The sequence below is a fragment of the Cetorhinus maximus genome, unplaced genomic scaffold, assembly GCF_964194155.1.
Source record: "Cetorhinus maximus unplaced genomic scaffold, sCetMax3.hap1.1 HAP1_SCAFFOLD_1461, whole genome shotgun sequence".
NCBI lineage: Eukaryota > Metazoa > Chordata > Chondrichthyes > Lamniformes > Cetorhinidae > Cetorhinus > Cetorhinus maximus.
The window spans coordinates 52942-68161 of NW_027597402.1; the positions used below are offsets into that span (position 1 = coordinate 52942).

Sequence of the window (15220 nt, forward strand, 5' to 3'; positions counted from 1 at the left end):
ACTACTTCATGGGATGAGTTCCCCTGTTAACACCAGCATTAGTTGCCCACCACTGATTGTTGTTGAAAAGGTGATGAGCTGCTGCAGTCCATAGTGTAGGTACTCGCACAATGCTGTTAGGGAGTTCTAGGGTTTTGACCCAGTGACAGTGAAGTCAGGATGGTGTGGCTAGCAAGTAGTGGTGCTCTCATGCATCTGCAATCTTGTCCTTTTGTTTGGTAAAGGTCACAGGTTTGGAAATTGCAGTTGAAAGAGACTTGGTGAGTTGCTACAGTGCATCTTATAGGTGGTACATGCTGCTGCATGTTGATGGTGGAGGGAGTGAATGGCACCCCATCCACAAACAATCAAGAAACTGCTTTATCCTGGATGATGTCAAGCTTCTTGTGTTGTTGGAGCTGCACTCATCCAGGCAAGAAGAGAGTATTCTATCACACTTCAGGTTTGTGCCTTGTAGATGGGATGGTGGACATGCTTCAGGGAGTTACTTGCTGCAGAATTCCCTATCTAACTTTTTGTAGTCATAATATTATGACTGGTCAGTTCAGTCCAGTTTCTGGCCAATGGTAACCTCCAGGATGACAGTGGGAGATTCAGTGCTTATGATGCCATTGACTGTAATGGGGAGATGGTTGGATTCTCTCTTGTTGGAGATGGTCATTCCCTGGCAATTGTGTGGCACAAATGTTATTTGCCACTTGTCAGCCCAAGCCTGAATGTTGTCCCAGTCTTGCTGCATATGGGCATGACTACTTCAGTATCGGAGGAGTCATGAATGGTACTGCACACCATGCAAATGTCAGCGAACGCCCCTACTTCTGACCTTATGATGGAAAGCAGGTCGTTAATGAAGCAATGGCAATGTCCTGGGGCTGTGGTGGTTGGCTTCCAACATTCTCTCAACCATCTCCCTTTATGACTCCAGCCAATGGAGAGTTTTCTGTTTTCCCCTGATTCCTATTGACTTCAGTTTTGCTTGGACTTCTTGATGCCACACTTGGTCAAATGTTGCCTTGATGTCAATGAAGTCATTCTGACTTCTTCTGTCCAAGGAGTAGGAGGTCCCTTGTTCTTACTACCAAGATGTACCACCTCACACTTAATCCATGTTTGCCAATTACATGCCTATTCTACAAGTTTATTAATATCTTCCATGTGTTTTGATGCAGTCCTCCTCTGTAACTAGACCCTACAGTCTGCAAATTTTGGAATTGTACAAAATTTTTGTAAACAGTGAACAGCTGGCCCCAGCACCAATCCTTGTGGAACACTACTTCCCACCTTTTGCCAATCCAAGTAGCCACCCTTAAACTACTTCTGTTTTGTAACCAGCTTGCTGTATATTCCGACACTTAAAGAGTTAAGATACAGATCAACCAGGATCTCATTGAATGGTGGAACAAGTTTGAGGGTTGAATGGCCTACTCCTGTTTCTTACCTTATGTAACTTAAAACCATTTGGACATCTGAAAAGACAGCTTCTGTGTATGCATTTCCAGGGAGGTTTAGTTGAATTCATACATGGACATCAAAACTCAGCTGCTTCTATGTTCCTGTTTTGGTATGTACTGGCTACTCTCAGGAGATCAGCTTCAGGTTGTCATACATTCCCTCTAGCTAGTCAAAATATGAGCAAAACTTGTGTCGATAGCGGTGTCACTGCTACCAATTATCAAACTTCCAATGCCACAGCTAATAAGAGGTGAGTTGAAACTGCAAGGACTAGTTCTAAGTAATTTGCCTAGCCAAACACTGCCTCCTTTGCTACAACACAGTTGATCATCCAGTAAGAAAATGTTTTACATCAGCACCATTTCTTTAGAAAGAGCTGGAATTCAGGTATGGCTGACTGGTATGGAAATGCTTCTTATTACATGGTTCCTGTGTTTCTACTGTCCAGCTCTTTCTTTTCTGCTATTTCTAGGTGGAAAGAGCAGCGGCATCTTTGGAGCAGCTACCACTGAAACACCAGATCCAAAGCAACGGAGAAACCCTCCTGGTGGCAAGACAAGTGGCATATTTGACACAGTGAAAACACCCCCAAGCACTCTGGTAAATACTGTTTGAACCAATCTGACACTATTCAGCTAGACTTGTAACTTGTTTTGCTGTAGAGTATCTGGGTATCTTATAATACATGATGGACTGAACATACAAATTAGGAGCAGTAGGCCACTCAGTCCCTCAAGCCTGCTCCACCATGCAATAAGATCATGGCTGATCTGATTGTGACCTCAACTCCACATTCCCACCTACGCCAATAACCTTACACCTCTTTGCTTATCAAAACTCTATCTACCTTTGCCTTAAAAATATTCAAAGACAATGCTTCTATTGACTTTTGAGAGTTCCAAAGACACTCAACCCTCAAAATTCAGCTGGTTTAAATGGCTGACCCCATAGTTTTAAACAGTGACTCCTAGTTCTAGATTCTCCCACAAGAGGAAACATCCTCTCCACATCCATCCTTCCAAGACTCCTCCGGATCTTGCATGTTTCAGTCAAGTCGCCTCTTGCTCTTCTAAACTCCAGCAGATACAAGCCCAGCCTGTCAACCTTTCCTCATAAGACAACCTGCCCATTCCAGGTATTTGTCTTGTAAATCTTCTCTGAACTGCTTCCAATGCATTTATGTCTTTCTTTAAATAAGGAGACCAATACTATACACAGTACTCCAATTGTGATCTCACCAGTGCCCTGTACAACTGAAGAATAACCTCCTGACTTTTGTATTCAATTCCTCTCTCAATAAACAATAACTTCTATTAGCTTTCCTAATTAATTGCTGTACCCGCATGCTAACCTTTTGCGATTCATGCACTAGGACACCCAGATCCCTCTGTATCTGAGCTCTGCAATCTCTCACCATTTAGATAATGCTTCCTTTTCATTCTTCCTGCCAAAATGGACAATTTCCACACTTTACCGCATTATGTTCCATTGGCCAGATCTTTGACCACTCACTTGACCTATCTATATCCTTTTGTAGCCTCCTTTTGGCCTCTTTACAATTTACTTTCCTACCCACCTTTGTCATCAGCAAATTTAGCAACTGTACCTTCAGTCTCTTCATCCAAGTCATTTCTATAAATTGTAAAAAGTTGAGGCCCCAGCACTGATCTGTGGCACACCACTCGTTACTTCCTGCCAACCAGAAAATGACCCATCTATGCCTACTGTTTCCTGTTAGCTAGCCAATCTCCTATACATGCCAACATGTTACCCCTACGCCATGAGCTTTTGTTTTCCACAAAACCTTTGTGGCATGTTATCAAATGACTGAAGTTATCTCTGGCTGATTAGACTGTCAAGATCTCTGGCTGATTAGACTGTCAAGACTTTTCTTAGCATACCACTTCCCATAGGTTTAAGCTGGTGCAATGACTGCAGGACTAGTGTAGTCCTGTTAGTGTGATGTTGGCTAAATTACAGCTGAACACCAGGTAACAATGTTCTTCATCTCCCCAGAGAATGCAGAATAAATTGAATAGAACTGAATATCCAGTAATTGGTGAAATATAGATAGTTTAATGCAAGTGGAAAAATGTGCAGATTCCTTTTGATGATCTGGAAGAATTGTAGTTCTCACTATAATGAGATGCAATTCTATCTGGGTGTGTTCCCAATTTTGGCTAGATTTGAAAGCATTTAGACAATGATGAACATATCCTTTTTTAATAGATTTGAATGCCATCTTTTTGGCCTTCTCACCATATCTTTATACTTTTATATTCCATTTCCCTTGCAATAAAGACTAACATTCCTTCTGCCTTCCAAATCACTTGCTGTGCCTGCATACTAACTTCTTGTGGTTCATGTACCAGGACACCCAGATCCCTCTGTAATACTGAGTTCTGCAATCTCTGTCCATTTAAATAGCATACTGCTTTTCTACCCTTCCTGCCTAAGTGGTCAAGTTCATATTTTCCCACATTATACTCCATCGGCCAAATTTTTTGCCCACTTGTTTAACCTATCTATATCCCTTTACAGACACACTACCCCCTCTTGACAACTTGCCTTCACACTGATCTTTGTCATTGGCAAATTTAGCTACCATGCTTTTGGTCCCTTTATCCAAGTAATTGAGAGAGATTGTAAACATTTCGGGCCCCAGCACTGATCCCTGTGGCACTCCTAGTTACAGCTGGTCAACCCAAAAAGGACCATTTATCCCAACTCTCTACTTCCTGTTAGCTAACCAATCCTTTATCCCACTCTAGCCCAAGCCATATGTTGGTGGTGTATCATTTCCCCATCACAATTTGTGCTTCTAACTCACCAATTATATTCAGAATACTTTCTCATTCTGACACTGTTTCCCTCCATTTCTCCATCTAGTTGTATTTAAATGACACTGCAGTGACTGTGTTCTGCATATACAATCAGATGCCACACACAAAATAAATGTTGACAACCTTACATGAACACCCTTCTGAAGAGGTGCCTAAATATTAACTGGGGCTTGGACTCCCTTCTCACTAACTGAAGTGCTGTGGTCAATTGGAGCACTCCTACTGAAAGCGGATTCAGCACAGATCTGCTCTCTGCAAAGATTATTTCCAGAATTTTTTTTTAAAATTTGATTTCTAGCATCTGCAGTGTTTTGCTTTTGTATAATTTAGCACAGATGTTGTCTGACCTGAGTATTTCCAGCACGTTTTAAATATTTTGTATTCCTGGTGTATGTGGCTTAACCACTGGAAAGGTTTCCCCAAATATTTATTACTTGAGTGGAGGTTTCCACCCCTCTCCCATGGGATAGCAGGGTTCAATGCAATGCCTCAATTGCTGCCCCAGCTGAACTAACTTGGCTCTGTGTGGACCTGGGGTCTTTCTCTCTACCAGTGCAGTATTAATGCTTCCATGTTAAAGTTGAGCCCCAGGTGTGCTCATGAATTATGTCCTAGTAACTTGTTCATAGTCAAGCAGCTTAATTGTACATAAAAATGTGATCAATGTGTTTTATACAGAGTAACTGGTATTGCTGATTTGTCTATTCCTGCTATTGTGCATGGTGATATTTAACAATTTGAATTTGTCCAAAGCCTTGATTTTCATGCTAATTATATTTTAACACTTTTTTTAATCCAGGACTTCACAACTGGGAAAGATGAAAAGTGCCCAGATTCATGTAAGTAAGATTCTAGAGTAACTGGCATGGTGGAGATTCATCTTCAGCTTTCCCCCAGTGTTTCCTGTGTTTTCTCAATCTGTGTCCTAAAACAGCCTTATGAAGCTTGTGATTTGTTTATTGAATAAGTTTACATGAGGTAGATGTAAAGTTTTTTTAAACTGCAGTACCTGGTATCTTTGTTAGCTGGATTTCCTCATGCAGTACTGCTAACTGTCCCAGTCTTCCTTCTGTGTGTCAGCTGTGGGCTGCTGAATGCTTTGCATGGATTAACACTGCTATTAACCAATCTGAAATGACTCACTGCACTTGCTGTTGGGTTCTGTCTGGTTAACTGGCTCCTGTGAAGCTAATCTACATTTTGTATCAGAAAAGCATGCTAGCCTGGTTTCAGTCATTGCAGTTCCTAAGAATTGTTTTTATATTTCAGTAACTTGCACCTAGGCCAAAAATTGGTCAGTCCTGTGAAACCCACTGCAGGAACATTATCAACCATTGAATCTTGAGTGGCGCTTGAAAGCTTTTGGGATGCTGCCCTCTTATGACTTGGTCAATAACTGTGTAGGAACTAGGGCTTAAGGGCTACTGGTGTATGGAGGAACTTGGAAACCTTTTCACAGTAAATCCTAGACTTTGATTTGAGTTTAACTGGATTCATCCAAAAAGAGAAGTTTATTGAATTGCTAAAATTGTGAAAGCATCAGTGATACTGGCTTGAGGCTGGCTCTTTTTTTTATAATAGAAGAGGTTATGCACTCCTGTTTAAGATGATCAAAATTGGGCTCTGACTATAATCTGGTATTGCAGACTCTCCTTTGAAAAGGGTGTTTGTCATTCAATGGATGTCAGTCATCTTCTGACTGTTCCCTCAGGTAGCCATTCATGAATGTTGACTATTGGCAGGTTATTTCTCTGGGAGGTCAAAGTCATGATCCATGTGCATTTCCAGCCTGGATAACTGCGTGTCAAACCTTGTTTGTTTTTTTTTCTCAACAGGTGGACACTGAGGCCAATATCAGTCTCATATCCCAGCAGAAATCGACCAGACCAACTCACTTACAGACCTGGCATCTTGTTTGTGTGACTAAATTATAAATCAGCCAGTGGGAATGCTTAAGCTCATTACCATTGGGGATGCATAGTCTATCTAGATGGTGGGAGAAAGAGAAGTGACTCCTATGAAAAGACTGGATCTAAACTGGTTTTTTTTATTGCAGGTTTCTTATTGAGATGGTGATAGTAGCTGCAGTTATTTCACTATTAGGAAAAGTACTCTTGATTGTTGCACTGTTTGTTGAGGATGAACCTTGGTCTCCTATATCCATGCGTGGCCATGGCTGAGGGAGTATGGATTTAACCATTATTGCACTCCAGTGACTTCTCTCACTAGAGGCTCTTCAATTCTTAGGTAGTCAGGAGATTAAAGCCATGACTAATTAAACTGCTAGAATTTTGCAGCAAGGAGTTAGCACCTAGCCACCCTTTGGTGGATTTTGCAGGGAATCTTGCTTATCTGTTGCATTTTTTTTATTGCTGCCTGTTAGTAAATAGACTGGCACAGTGGGGAAGGAGTGGGTTCCTATAGAAAACCAGAACTGTGGAGGCTATGATAAATACATGGCTGTTAGGGCACTTACTATGTACTAATTTCTTTGAAATCTATGCATCCCAGCTAATCTGTATTTTACACACAGTAGCATGCTTTGACTAGAATTGCTGACTTCTGCATGTTGAATCTTTAAACTAGACTTCCATTGTTAAACCTGAAAATTTTCACATTGGCTTTATACTGGCTTCAGGTTGCAGCATTGAACACTTCAGTGCTTTGAGAATATTGATTGTAGTCTAGTTAAATGCTAACTCTGTATAAGTGGTCAGATTTTTTACAGCTTCCAATGTCGTTGTGACATGGTTCAGACATCTCTTCATTCAGCTTGTTGTCTTTGTTAGTTTGCAGTTAACGAGCCTATCCCTATCTAATAAAGCCAGCCCAGGGAGATGCTGGTTGAGCTGATATCACTCTCTTGCTAGTCATTTTAGTTCAGGTTTGGAGAGACTGCTGTCCTGTCTATTTTGCTTGTAATAACCAGCTGTCTTATCCTATTCTAATTATACGAGGCAATGTTTGAGTCCACCCTCTAACTTAAGGCTGAAGGTCCAAACTTTTGTAGCCTGTTCTTAGTCTACCTAGACTCAATACCAGTTGGAAGGAATTATGCACCACAAACATTTCAGAACAGTACTCATTTAGTGCATCTGGACTTAAATGAAGTTGGTAGTATGGCTGATTACAGCTCTACTTGCTGCTGGTATTTTACTGAATACAAGCTTTGAACACCTTTCAGTCAACTGTGGTATCTATACCTGACACCTGAATTCAATGGCAGATCAGTTAAACATCTAGACTGCTTTAATGCACCTTATATTTCAGGGTGTGAATGTTTTTTGCCAGGATTGTTACACACCTCTTGAAAATTGTCCAACTTGAGCATGAAGCTCACTGCCATCATTCCATGGATGGTGTAACTTAATGTCTGCGTTATTTTTAATTCCCATAGTGCCTTGTACAATCTTTTTCATACATGTATTTTCATTCATCCACATTTTAAATCTTAAATTTTTAAAAATTGAAGCAAGAACTATAGTTTTTTAGAGTTCTGGTGAGCTGTGCAGAAAAATGCTTTAACATGAGCTGACAATCATAAACCAAATGTCAAGCAGGGTTCTGAGGTGCTGAGGTGCCAGCATGACACTCTTGTATGTTTTTGATCTGTTTCAATGAAGTGGACACAATTTAAGTATAAATGAATGAGCATGTTCAGATACTCGGGTTAATGATGGCTGAAGTGAGTCTATCCCTCCAATTGCCTTAGTTTTGCCCTCCACTTAATTTGTTCACATCCTATTGTAACTTGCTGCTCCCTCCTAACTTGTATCATCTACAAATGTGGATAAAGGAATAGATATAATATCCAGTCAAAGGAAAGTTGAGTCTCTAGAACACCCCCTGGTGGGGAAGGGAGGCACCACTTGTCACATCCCACCAATCGGAGTGTCTTCCTTTTATACCCACCGTCTCCAGAGTTAAAAGATTACCTCCTTTGTGTGCTCTCATTTTTGCTGATCTCGTTTAAAATCTTATTACTTATTTGTCTTAATCAAAATGATGCTGAACAATCCAAGCTGACACTCATCAGCTCATTTGTTCAAATGCTTAGTCATTCTAGCCCTAATGACTATTCTAATTTCCCAACAATTGACATTAAACTGACAGGATAAAAGCAAAATACTTTGCTGGAAATCAAACAAAAACAAAAATAGCTGGAAAAATTCAGCAGGCCTGACAGCATCTGTGGAGAGGAAGACAGTTAACGTTTCAAGTCCGTATGATACTTCATCAAACTGACAGGACTAGTTATCTGGTTTCTTTCACCAATCTTAATTAATGGGATGATATTAACAAATTTCCAATTTAATGGTACAATTCGGAATTAAAGGAACTTAAAAAAAATTAATTATCACTTCTGGAGTTACAGGCATCAGGTCCAGGATTTTTATCCTTCTGGAGTTTCATTATTTTTCTCCATTACTGTTTTTATACTCTTATTGAATTCAATGAGTCCCTCCTTTTATTATTTTTCCCTTCTATCAGTAGTAATTTACCGTTCTCATCCTTTATTGTGAAAACGACTAAAGTACTCATTTAATAAATCTGCCATTGCCTTGTGTTATGATCTGGCTAGGGACCAGTAACTTTGTTTAAAGTGGACAGTTTGAAATCCCAGTTACCCACAAGAATAGTCACAAGATTCCATGGTTTTAAATGAAATAAACTTTATGAAGATAGGAAAGTAAAACAATATCTAATATTCTAACATTCAGAATTAACATGAAGTATGAATTAACAGGCAAACTGTAGTCAAACACGACACTTGCACATTAAATGGCAGATGCAACTAACACAGATCACACTGATTCCTCAGCAACCTACCCAGATGTCAGTGAGCACTGCAAGTCACCAATCTTGTTGAAATTCTGTCTCCCTGTTGAGGACTTTCAACTCTTAACTTTCAAAAATTTAGCCTCTGAATTCCCTCAAAAGCTGTTCCAACTTGAACTGTCTCAACTGTTCACCTAATGGTTCAGTCTCTTCTCCTGAGACTGCATTCCATGGCATTCATAAAACTGCACTCCCATCTCTAATTGCCGGCACACTTCCAACTCTCTGACTGCTCGTCTCACTAAGCTGGCACTGCCCCTGGTTTTTTCCAAACTCCAACCTCCTATAAATGGCTCCCAGGCTTCTCTGAGCCCCAAATCTCCCCAGCATGGAACCAATGGCTTTCTCAGCATCCCAGGACATCTCCTGAGCCCTAACTGCACCAAACTGCTCCCAGGGCTTCTCTGAGCTGCAAACCACACAAGGTCCAAACTGCAACTCTCAACTGCACCAATGGCTACCAGGGCTGCTTCAAGCCCTAACTGCCTGGAGCTGTTAATAGCAGCACCCTTTTGTATAGTCTTTCCCCTGCTGCAGAACACTTGCTCTCCCAGCAGACACATGGATAAATTGAAATCAGAAAACCTTCTCAAGCTCCACCTATCTCCATGACGGAGTCTTTCAGGTTCACTGGTTTTTAAACTAATACCCAAAATAAAATATCTCTCTACTGCTTGCAAAGAAGTGCAGTCTAGACATGTCTCCAGCTAAGTAAGCCCACTTTTGCCTTATGGCTCTTGCCTTTCTACCTTTTAACCCTTTAAGTCAACATGGCCCAAACCTTTTAAGTGTAATAGATTCCAAGCTGCTTTAATTACATTCATCCCATTTTTCTACAGTTAAATTTTTAATCTTTCCAGACTAAACATTACCTCTAAAATATTAACACAAATCATGAACTAGATATTTGTCAGTTATTGTTAGAAGTTCTGACCTCCCTCTTCCCTCCTGTTCCCCTTAATTATGCCCAAATGGCACAGGATGTCCAGGTCCTAATTTCCAGACAGAATATGCAAGTTCTCATATCTCAAATTCACTGAGGCCATGGTTAGAGGTTTGAGGTTTTGGAGTTTTTAGTATCACATCCTCTCCCAATAACTTTTTATATCTGTTCCTATGAACAATTTTCTGCACGTGTCCCTGTATCCACATTTTTTCACCCTGAAGGATAATTGGTCCTGCACCTGCTGTAATCTACTGAAGATTTAATGAAGGTTCACACCATACTAAAAGAATGGTAATCATTTTGCACATGGACTCTAGGTAAATAACTTGTGTAGGATGCCCAGTAGCAAATGATAAAGAGTATAGCATATAACCTTTCCATGACCATTCCATGCTCTCTCCCTGCATTTTCTCCTTCCAGTGTGCTTTCGGCAAGTGGACGAGTGTCCTTTGCCATCTGTGGAGCTGAGCAATAATATTTATTTCATTTGTGCTATGGAACCTCTCATTTGTGCAGATTAAACTTCACCTGCCAGTTTTTACCTGCTCATTTAATCTGCTATTGGCCCCTTGCAGCTTTCTTGCAGAGGAAAAGGGGGAGGGGAGGAAAGACCAAAAGCAAAGCTCTGGGTGGAAGAAGAGAGAAATTAAATGATGGTGAGAAAAGGGATGATACCTTGCACCATCATCCCCTTTTATCACTTAATCTCTCTTGTTTTAAAGCTATATAATCATTATGGCAGGAGGAGGTCATTCATTGAGTCCATGTCAGCTTCTCAGAGCAGTGCAGTCTTCCAATTTATCAGATTTTCCTTCTTTCTCTGCTTTTCCTGCCTCTTTACTTTAAACCTGTTACATCTGTAGCTTTTTCCAGTTCTGATGAAATGTCTCAGATGAAATGTTAACTATTTTTCTTAGTTGCTGCCACACCTGCTGAATCCAGCATTCATGTTTATTCCATGTGCTTTCACTCTTGTTAATCTCCCTTTGTGGTGCCTTATGGAAGTGTGAATAGATAATGTGGAAGATGAATTTCTCAAGTTAAACTAACTTTGTTAAGCATAATTTGCTCTTTTGAGTTGGTAATTATCACACAGGAGACCCTTAAGTCCAACCAGCTCTTTTTGATCAATCCAGTCAGTCCCATTTCCCCCAGCTTATTCCTGTAGTCCTGGAAATTTATTACACTCGAACACAAGGAGCTGAAATTCCTCAGGAAGTGTCCAGCTATCTTCAGCTACCTCATCAATGACCTTCCTTCTATCATAAGGTCAGAAGTGGGGCTGTTTGCTGATGATTCAACAATGTTCTGCACCATTTATGATGACTCATACTGAAGCAGTCCTTGTCCAAATGCAACAAAACCTGGACCATATTCAGGCTTGGGCTGAGAAGTGGCAAGTAACATTTGTGCCACACAAGTGCCAGGTAATGACCATCTCCAACAAAAGTGAATCTAATCATCTCCCCTTGACATTCAATGGCATTACCATCACTGAATCCACCAACATCCTGGGGGTTTCCATTGATAAGAAACTGAACTGGACCAACCATATAAATACTGGGGCTACAAGAGCAGGTCAGAGGCTGGGAATTCTGCAGAGACCAACTTGCCACTGAACTCCCCAAAGCCTGTCCACCATCTACAAGGCACAAGTCAGGAGTGTGATGGAATACTCTCCACTTGCCTGGAGGAGTGCAGCTCCAACAACACTCAGGAAGCTTGACACCATCCAGGACAAAGCAGCTCATTTGATTGGCACCCCATCCACAAACATTCACTCCCTCCACCATTGCACAGTGGCAGCAGTGTTTACCATCTCTGAAATGCACTGCAGGAACTTACCATGGCTCATTCAATGGCATCTTCCAAACCTGCAATCACTACCATCTAGAAGGACAAGGGCAGCAGATACATGGGAACGCTACCTGGAAGTTCCCCTCCAAGCCCCACACCATCCTGACTTGGAAATATATTGCTATTCCTTCATTGTCACTGGGTCAAAATATTGGAGCTCCCTCCCTAACAGCATTGTGGGTGTACCTGCATCACATGGACTACAGCTCAAGAAGGCAGCTCACCAGCAACTTGAATGCAATTAGTGATGGACAATAAATGCTGGCCTAGCCAGCAACACCCACTCCCATGAATAAATTAAAAAGACAATTCCAACACACATGGTCCCTCCCTTAAATGCATGGTCCTGAAGTTCCCAATTGGCACAGAATTGCAAAGAACAGGACTAAGCTGCCCATCTATGATCTAAGAAAAACTTTCTTTCCTCTTTAGAATCAGGTTGATATTTTGTTTAAAATAATTTTAACTAATGCCTCTAGGCCAATTCTATGCTAATATTCTCATTCTATTGTTATACTTGATTTCAATTTTATTAGTTAGTTTCCCAGTCCTAGTTTAAATCACGGCCCTTAAAATAAACCCTAATACTCACCAATCACTTGCATACTGCCCTCTGACATCACTCCTTGCTTTTTTTTGGAAACACAAGCAGTTCTGTTCCCCTGTGCTCTCTATTCTCTGCCATTGTCACTACTGTCTCTAGCCAGGTCTGTTGTTCCCCTGCTCTTATTCCCACTACCATTGCTGGTGTCATGATCAGGTCTCTGTTTCTGGACCCCTTTTAAAATTGCATTATTTAAGTTTATACTGCATCCCTTCCTCCCCTCTAAAATGCATCACTTCATGTTTCTTTATTCAATTTAATCTGCCAGGAGTGTACCAATCTTTCTGCCTTCTGAAGCTACTATTCCCTTCACTGTTTGCTTTTGAATTTTATGTAATCTGCAGGCTTTGAAATTTATTGTAAATTGGAAGTCCAAGTCATTAATATACATTTGAACAGTGGTCCTCGTACTGACCCCACTGGGCATCACTGTATACTTCCCTCCAGCCTGAATAATAACCCTTCACTGCTATTCTTGTTTCTGTCCCCCTTTTAATCTTGTGGGCTTTGAGGTGTTTTACCCAACTTTTGGAAGTCCATATACACTATCTTTAACTTTTATTTAATTGAAGAACTCTTATCGAGTTTCAGACATTTTTTCCTTTAAGTCAGTATTGACTGTTATTTATTAACACTTATATTTTCCAAGTGACAATTAACATTGTTTTCGGAGGTTTCCCCGCGACTGACATTGATAACTGGCTATGGGGTTACTGGGTTTATCTCTTTGCACCCCTGCAGTCCCCTGGCATCATGCCCATCCAGAGGCTCTGCTATTTCCACCCTTTCCTCAGCAACAGGATGTATCTCATCTGGACCAGGCCTTTACTTTGAGTGTGTTGGCAATCTTAAAGTACATCCTCTATTTTTACCCTATCCAATTTCTCTTTACTGCAAGACTTGCAGCATTGTCCTTAGTGAAAACTGATGCAAAGCTTTCATAGTTTGTGAAGTCATGCCTGCTACCTCCACAAAGAATTCCATTTTGATCTATAATCAACACCACCCTTTTTTTTGACTATCATTTTACTCTTTGTAAATGCTTTAGTGTTTCCTTTTGTTGCTTAGTAGGTATGAAAATAGACTAATTTTGTTGCCCATTTCCTTTTTCAATTCTCTGCACTCTTCTGCTTGATTCTCCACTGTACAATGGACCTGACGTTTATCATGTCTCATCCTGTTTCATTTTAATCTGAATTTCTCTAGTCGTCCAGCTTTAGCTTTATGCTGAAACTTTTCAGAAACAAGGGATTCCTGTTTAATGGCATGCTCCCACATGTCTTGTGTAGGGGACAGGCTGTGTGCTTTCTGAGCATAAGTTTACTGCAGAGTATCATAGCCCTAAGTTTTCATTACAAGAATTGCTTACCTATATATGAAGGGAATGCATTGTCAAACAACTTTTGTCCATGTGCTTTAATGCTCTTTAACCCTTTAACTAACTTGTTAGAAACATTGCTTAAAAGACATTAACATCTTGCATAGTCTTGCCAATGACCTTTTTGTTCTGTAGTTTCTACTGCATTGTGGTACAGGTATGACTGGGTACAGTTTGGCATCAGCAAAAATGAACATTAAGTAATTGAGTACATTTGCTTGGATAAAGGTGAAGTCTAGAATTCTGTAAATGGCCTCTGGAAAGATTCCAACTGCCCACCCTCAAACTGATGGTTGCCATTTCCTTCAGATTTATGGCGTTTACATGAAGAAAAAAATTACCTGAATTGTGGAAATGCTACCACTTTTGCTAATTTCCTTTCTCTCTCCTTATAGTTCGCACTGGCCAGTAGGAGTGTCAGGTAACAAATGCATGCACAAACTGTACATTTGAAACTTGTCTTCTCTGTTCTGGATTTTAAAGTTTGAGAATGGAAGGGTTTTGCTGTGCTATTGGTAAACTTCATAATTTGTGATTTCCTTTTGGGTTCTAGTTGTGTACATCTCAAATTGTTAAGAACAGGAAAGCTTTACTCCTGGTAGTGAGATGGAACCTCAGAACCAGCTTCATAGTTTAAAATTGAATAACCAGAAGGCTGCCTAATATCTGCTATTGGCGAAGCTGAATTTTTACCAGTTCTGTTGAGCCATTCAACAATTTCCATCAGAAATTAGGTTTGACAAGAACTCAAGGGGAACAGATAGGGTAGACTGGGAGAAACTATATCTGTTGGCTGGGGAGTCTCGATCTCAGGGGTCATAATCTAAAACTTAGTCCAATCTTTCAGGAATGAAATAAGGAAACCTTTTCTGCACTGAAAAAGCCATAGTTTGGAACACCCTTACACAAATAGAAATTGGCCATTTTTAAACTGAGATTGTTAGATTTTTGTTAGCCAAAAATATTGAGGGATATGAGGCCAATGATGTTGGATTATGCCTGATCTGCAATCTCATTAAATTGTGGAACAGGCTTGAGGGGCAAAATGGCCTTCTCCTGTTCCACCCACAGGGACTACCACGGACAGTGATCTACTCAGATTCACTTTAATAACTTTGCTCCAGCTTCAGAACACTGTCTAAAGTTAGCTTTTTTTCATCTGGGAAAGAAGAATGGTTAACTGGGTTGGAAGCAGACTAAATGAGTCAATTACTTATACAGATAACCAAGGGTCTTGCTTGTGCAGTAATGTTATACTACAAAATAGCAGCCAGGGCTACACATGTCAATTTAAGGCTTGA

General features: G+C 40.5%; 1 protein-coding gene across 2 annotated transcripts in view; it reads left to right on the forward strand.

Moving 5' to 3' along the window:
- Window positions 1–15220, forward strand: part of LOC144676254 (jupiter microtubule associated homolog 1-like) — a 40315-nt gene that overhangs the window by 15138 nt on the left and 9957 nt on the right. For both annotated transcript variants that reach the window (XM_078536730.1, XM_078536729.1), the window contains exons 3-4: window positions 1925–2052; window positions 5095–5134. In XM_078536730.1, the coding sequence (XP_078392856.1) occupies window positions 1925–2052; window positions 5095–5134 (168 nt within the window). The remainder of the gene's footprint in view (window positions 1–1924; window positions 2053–5094; window positions 5135–15220) is intronic.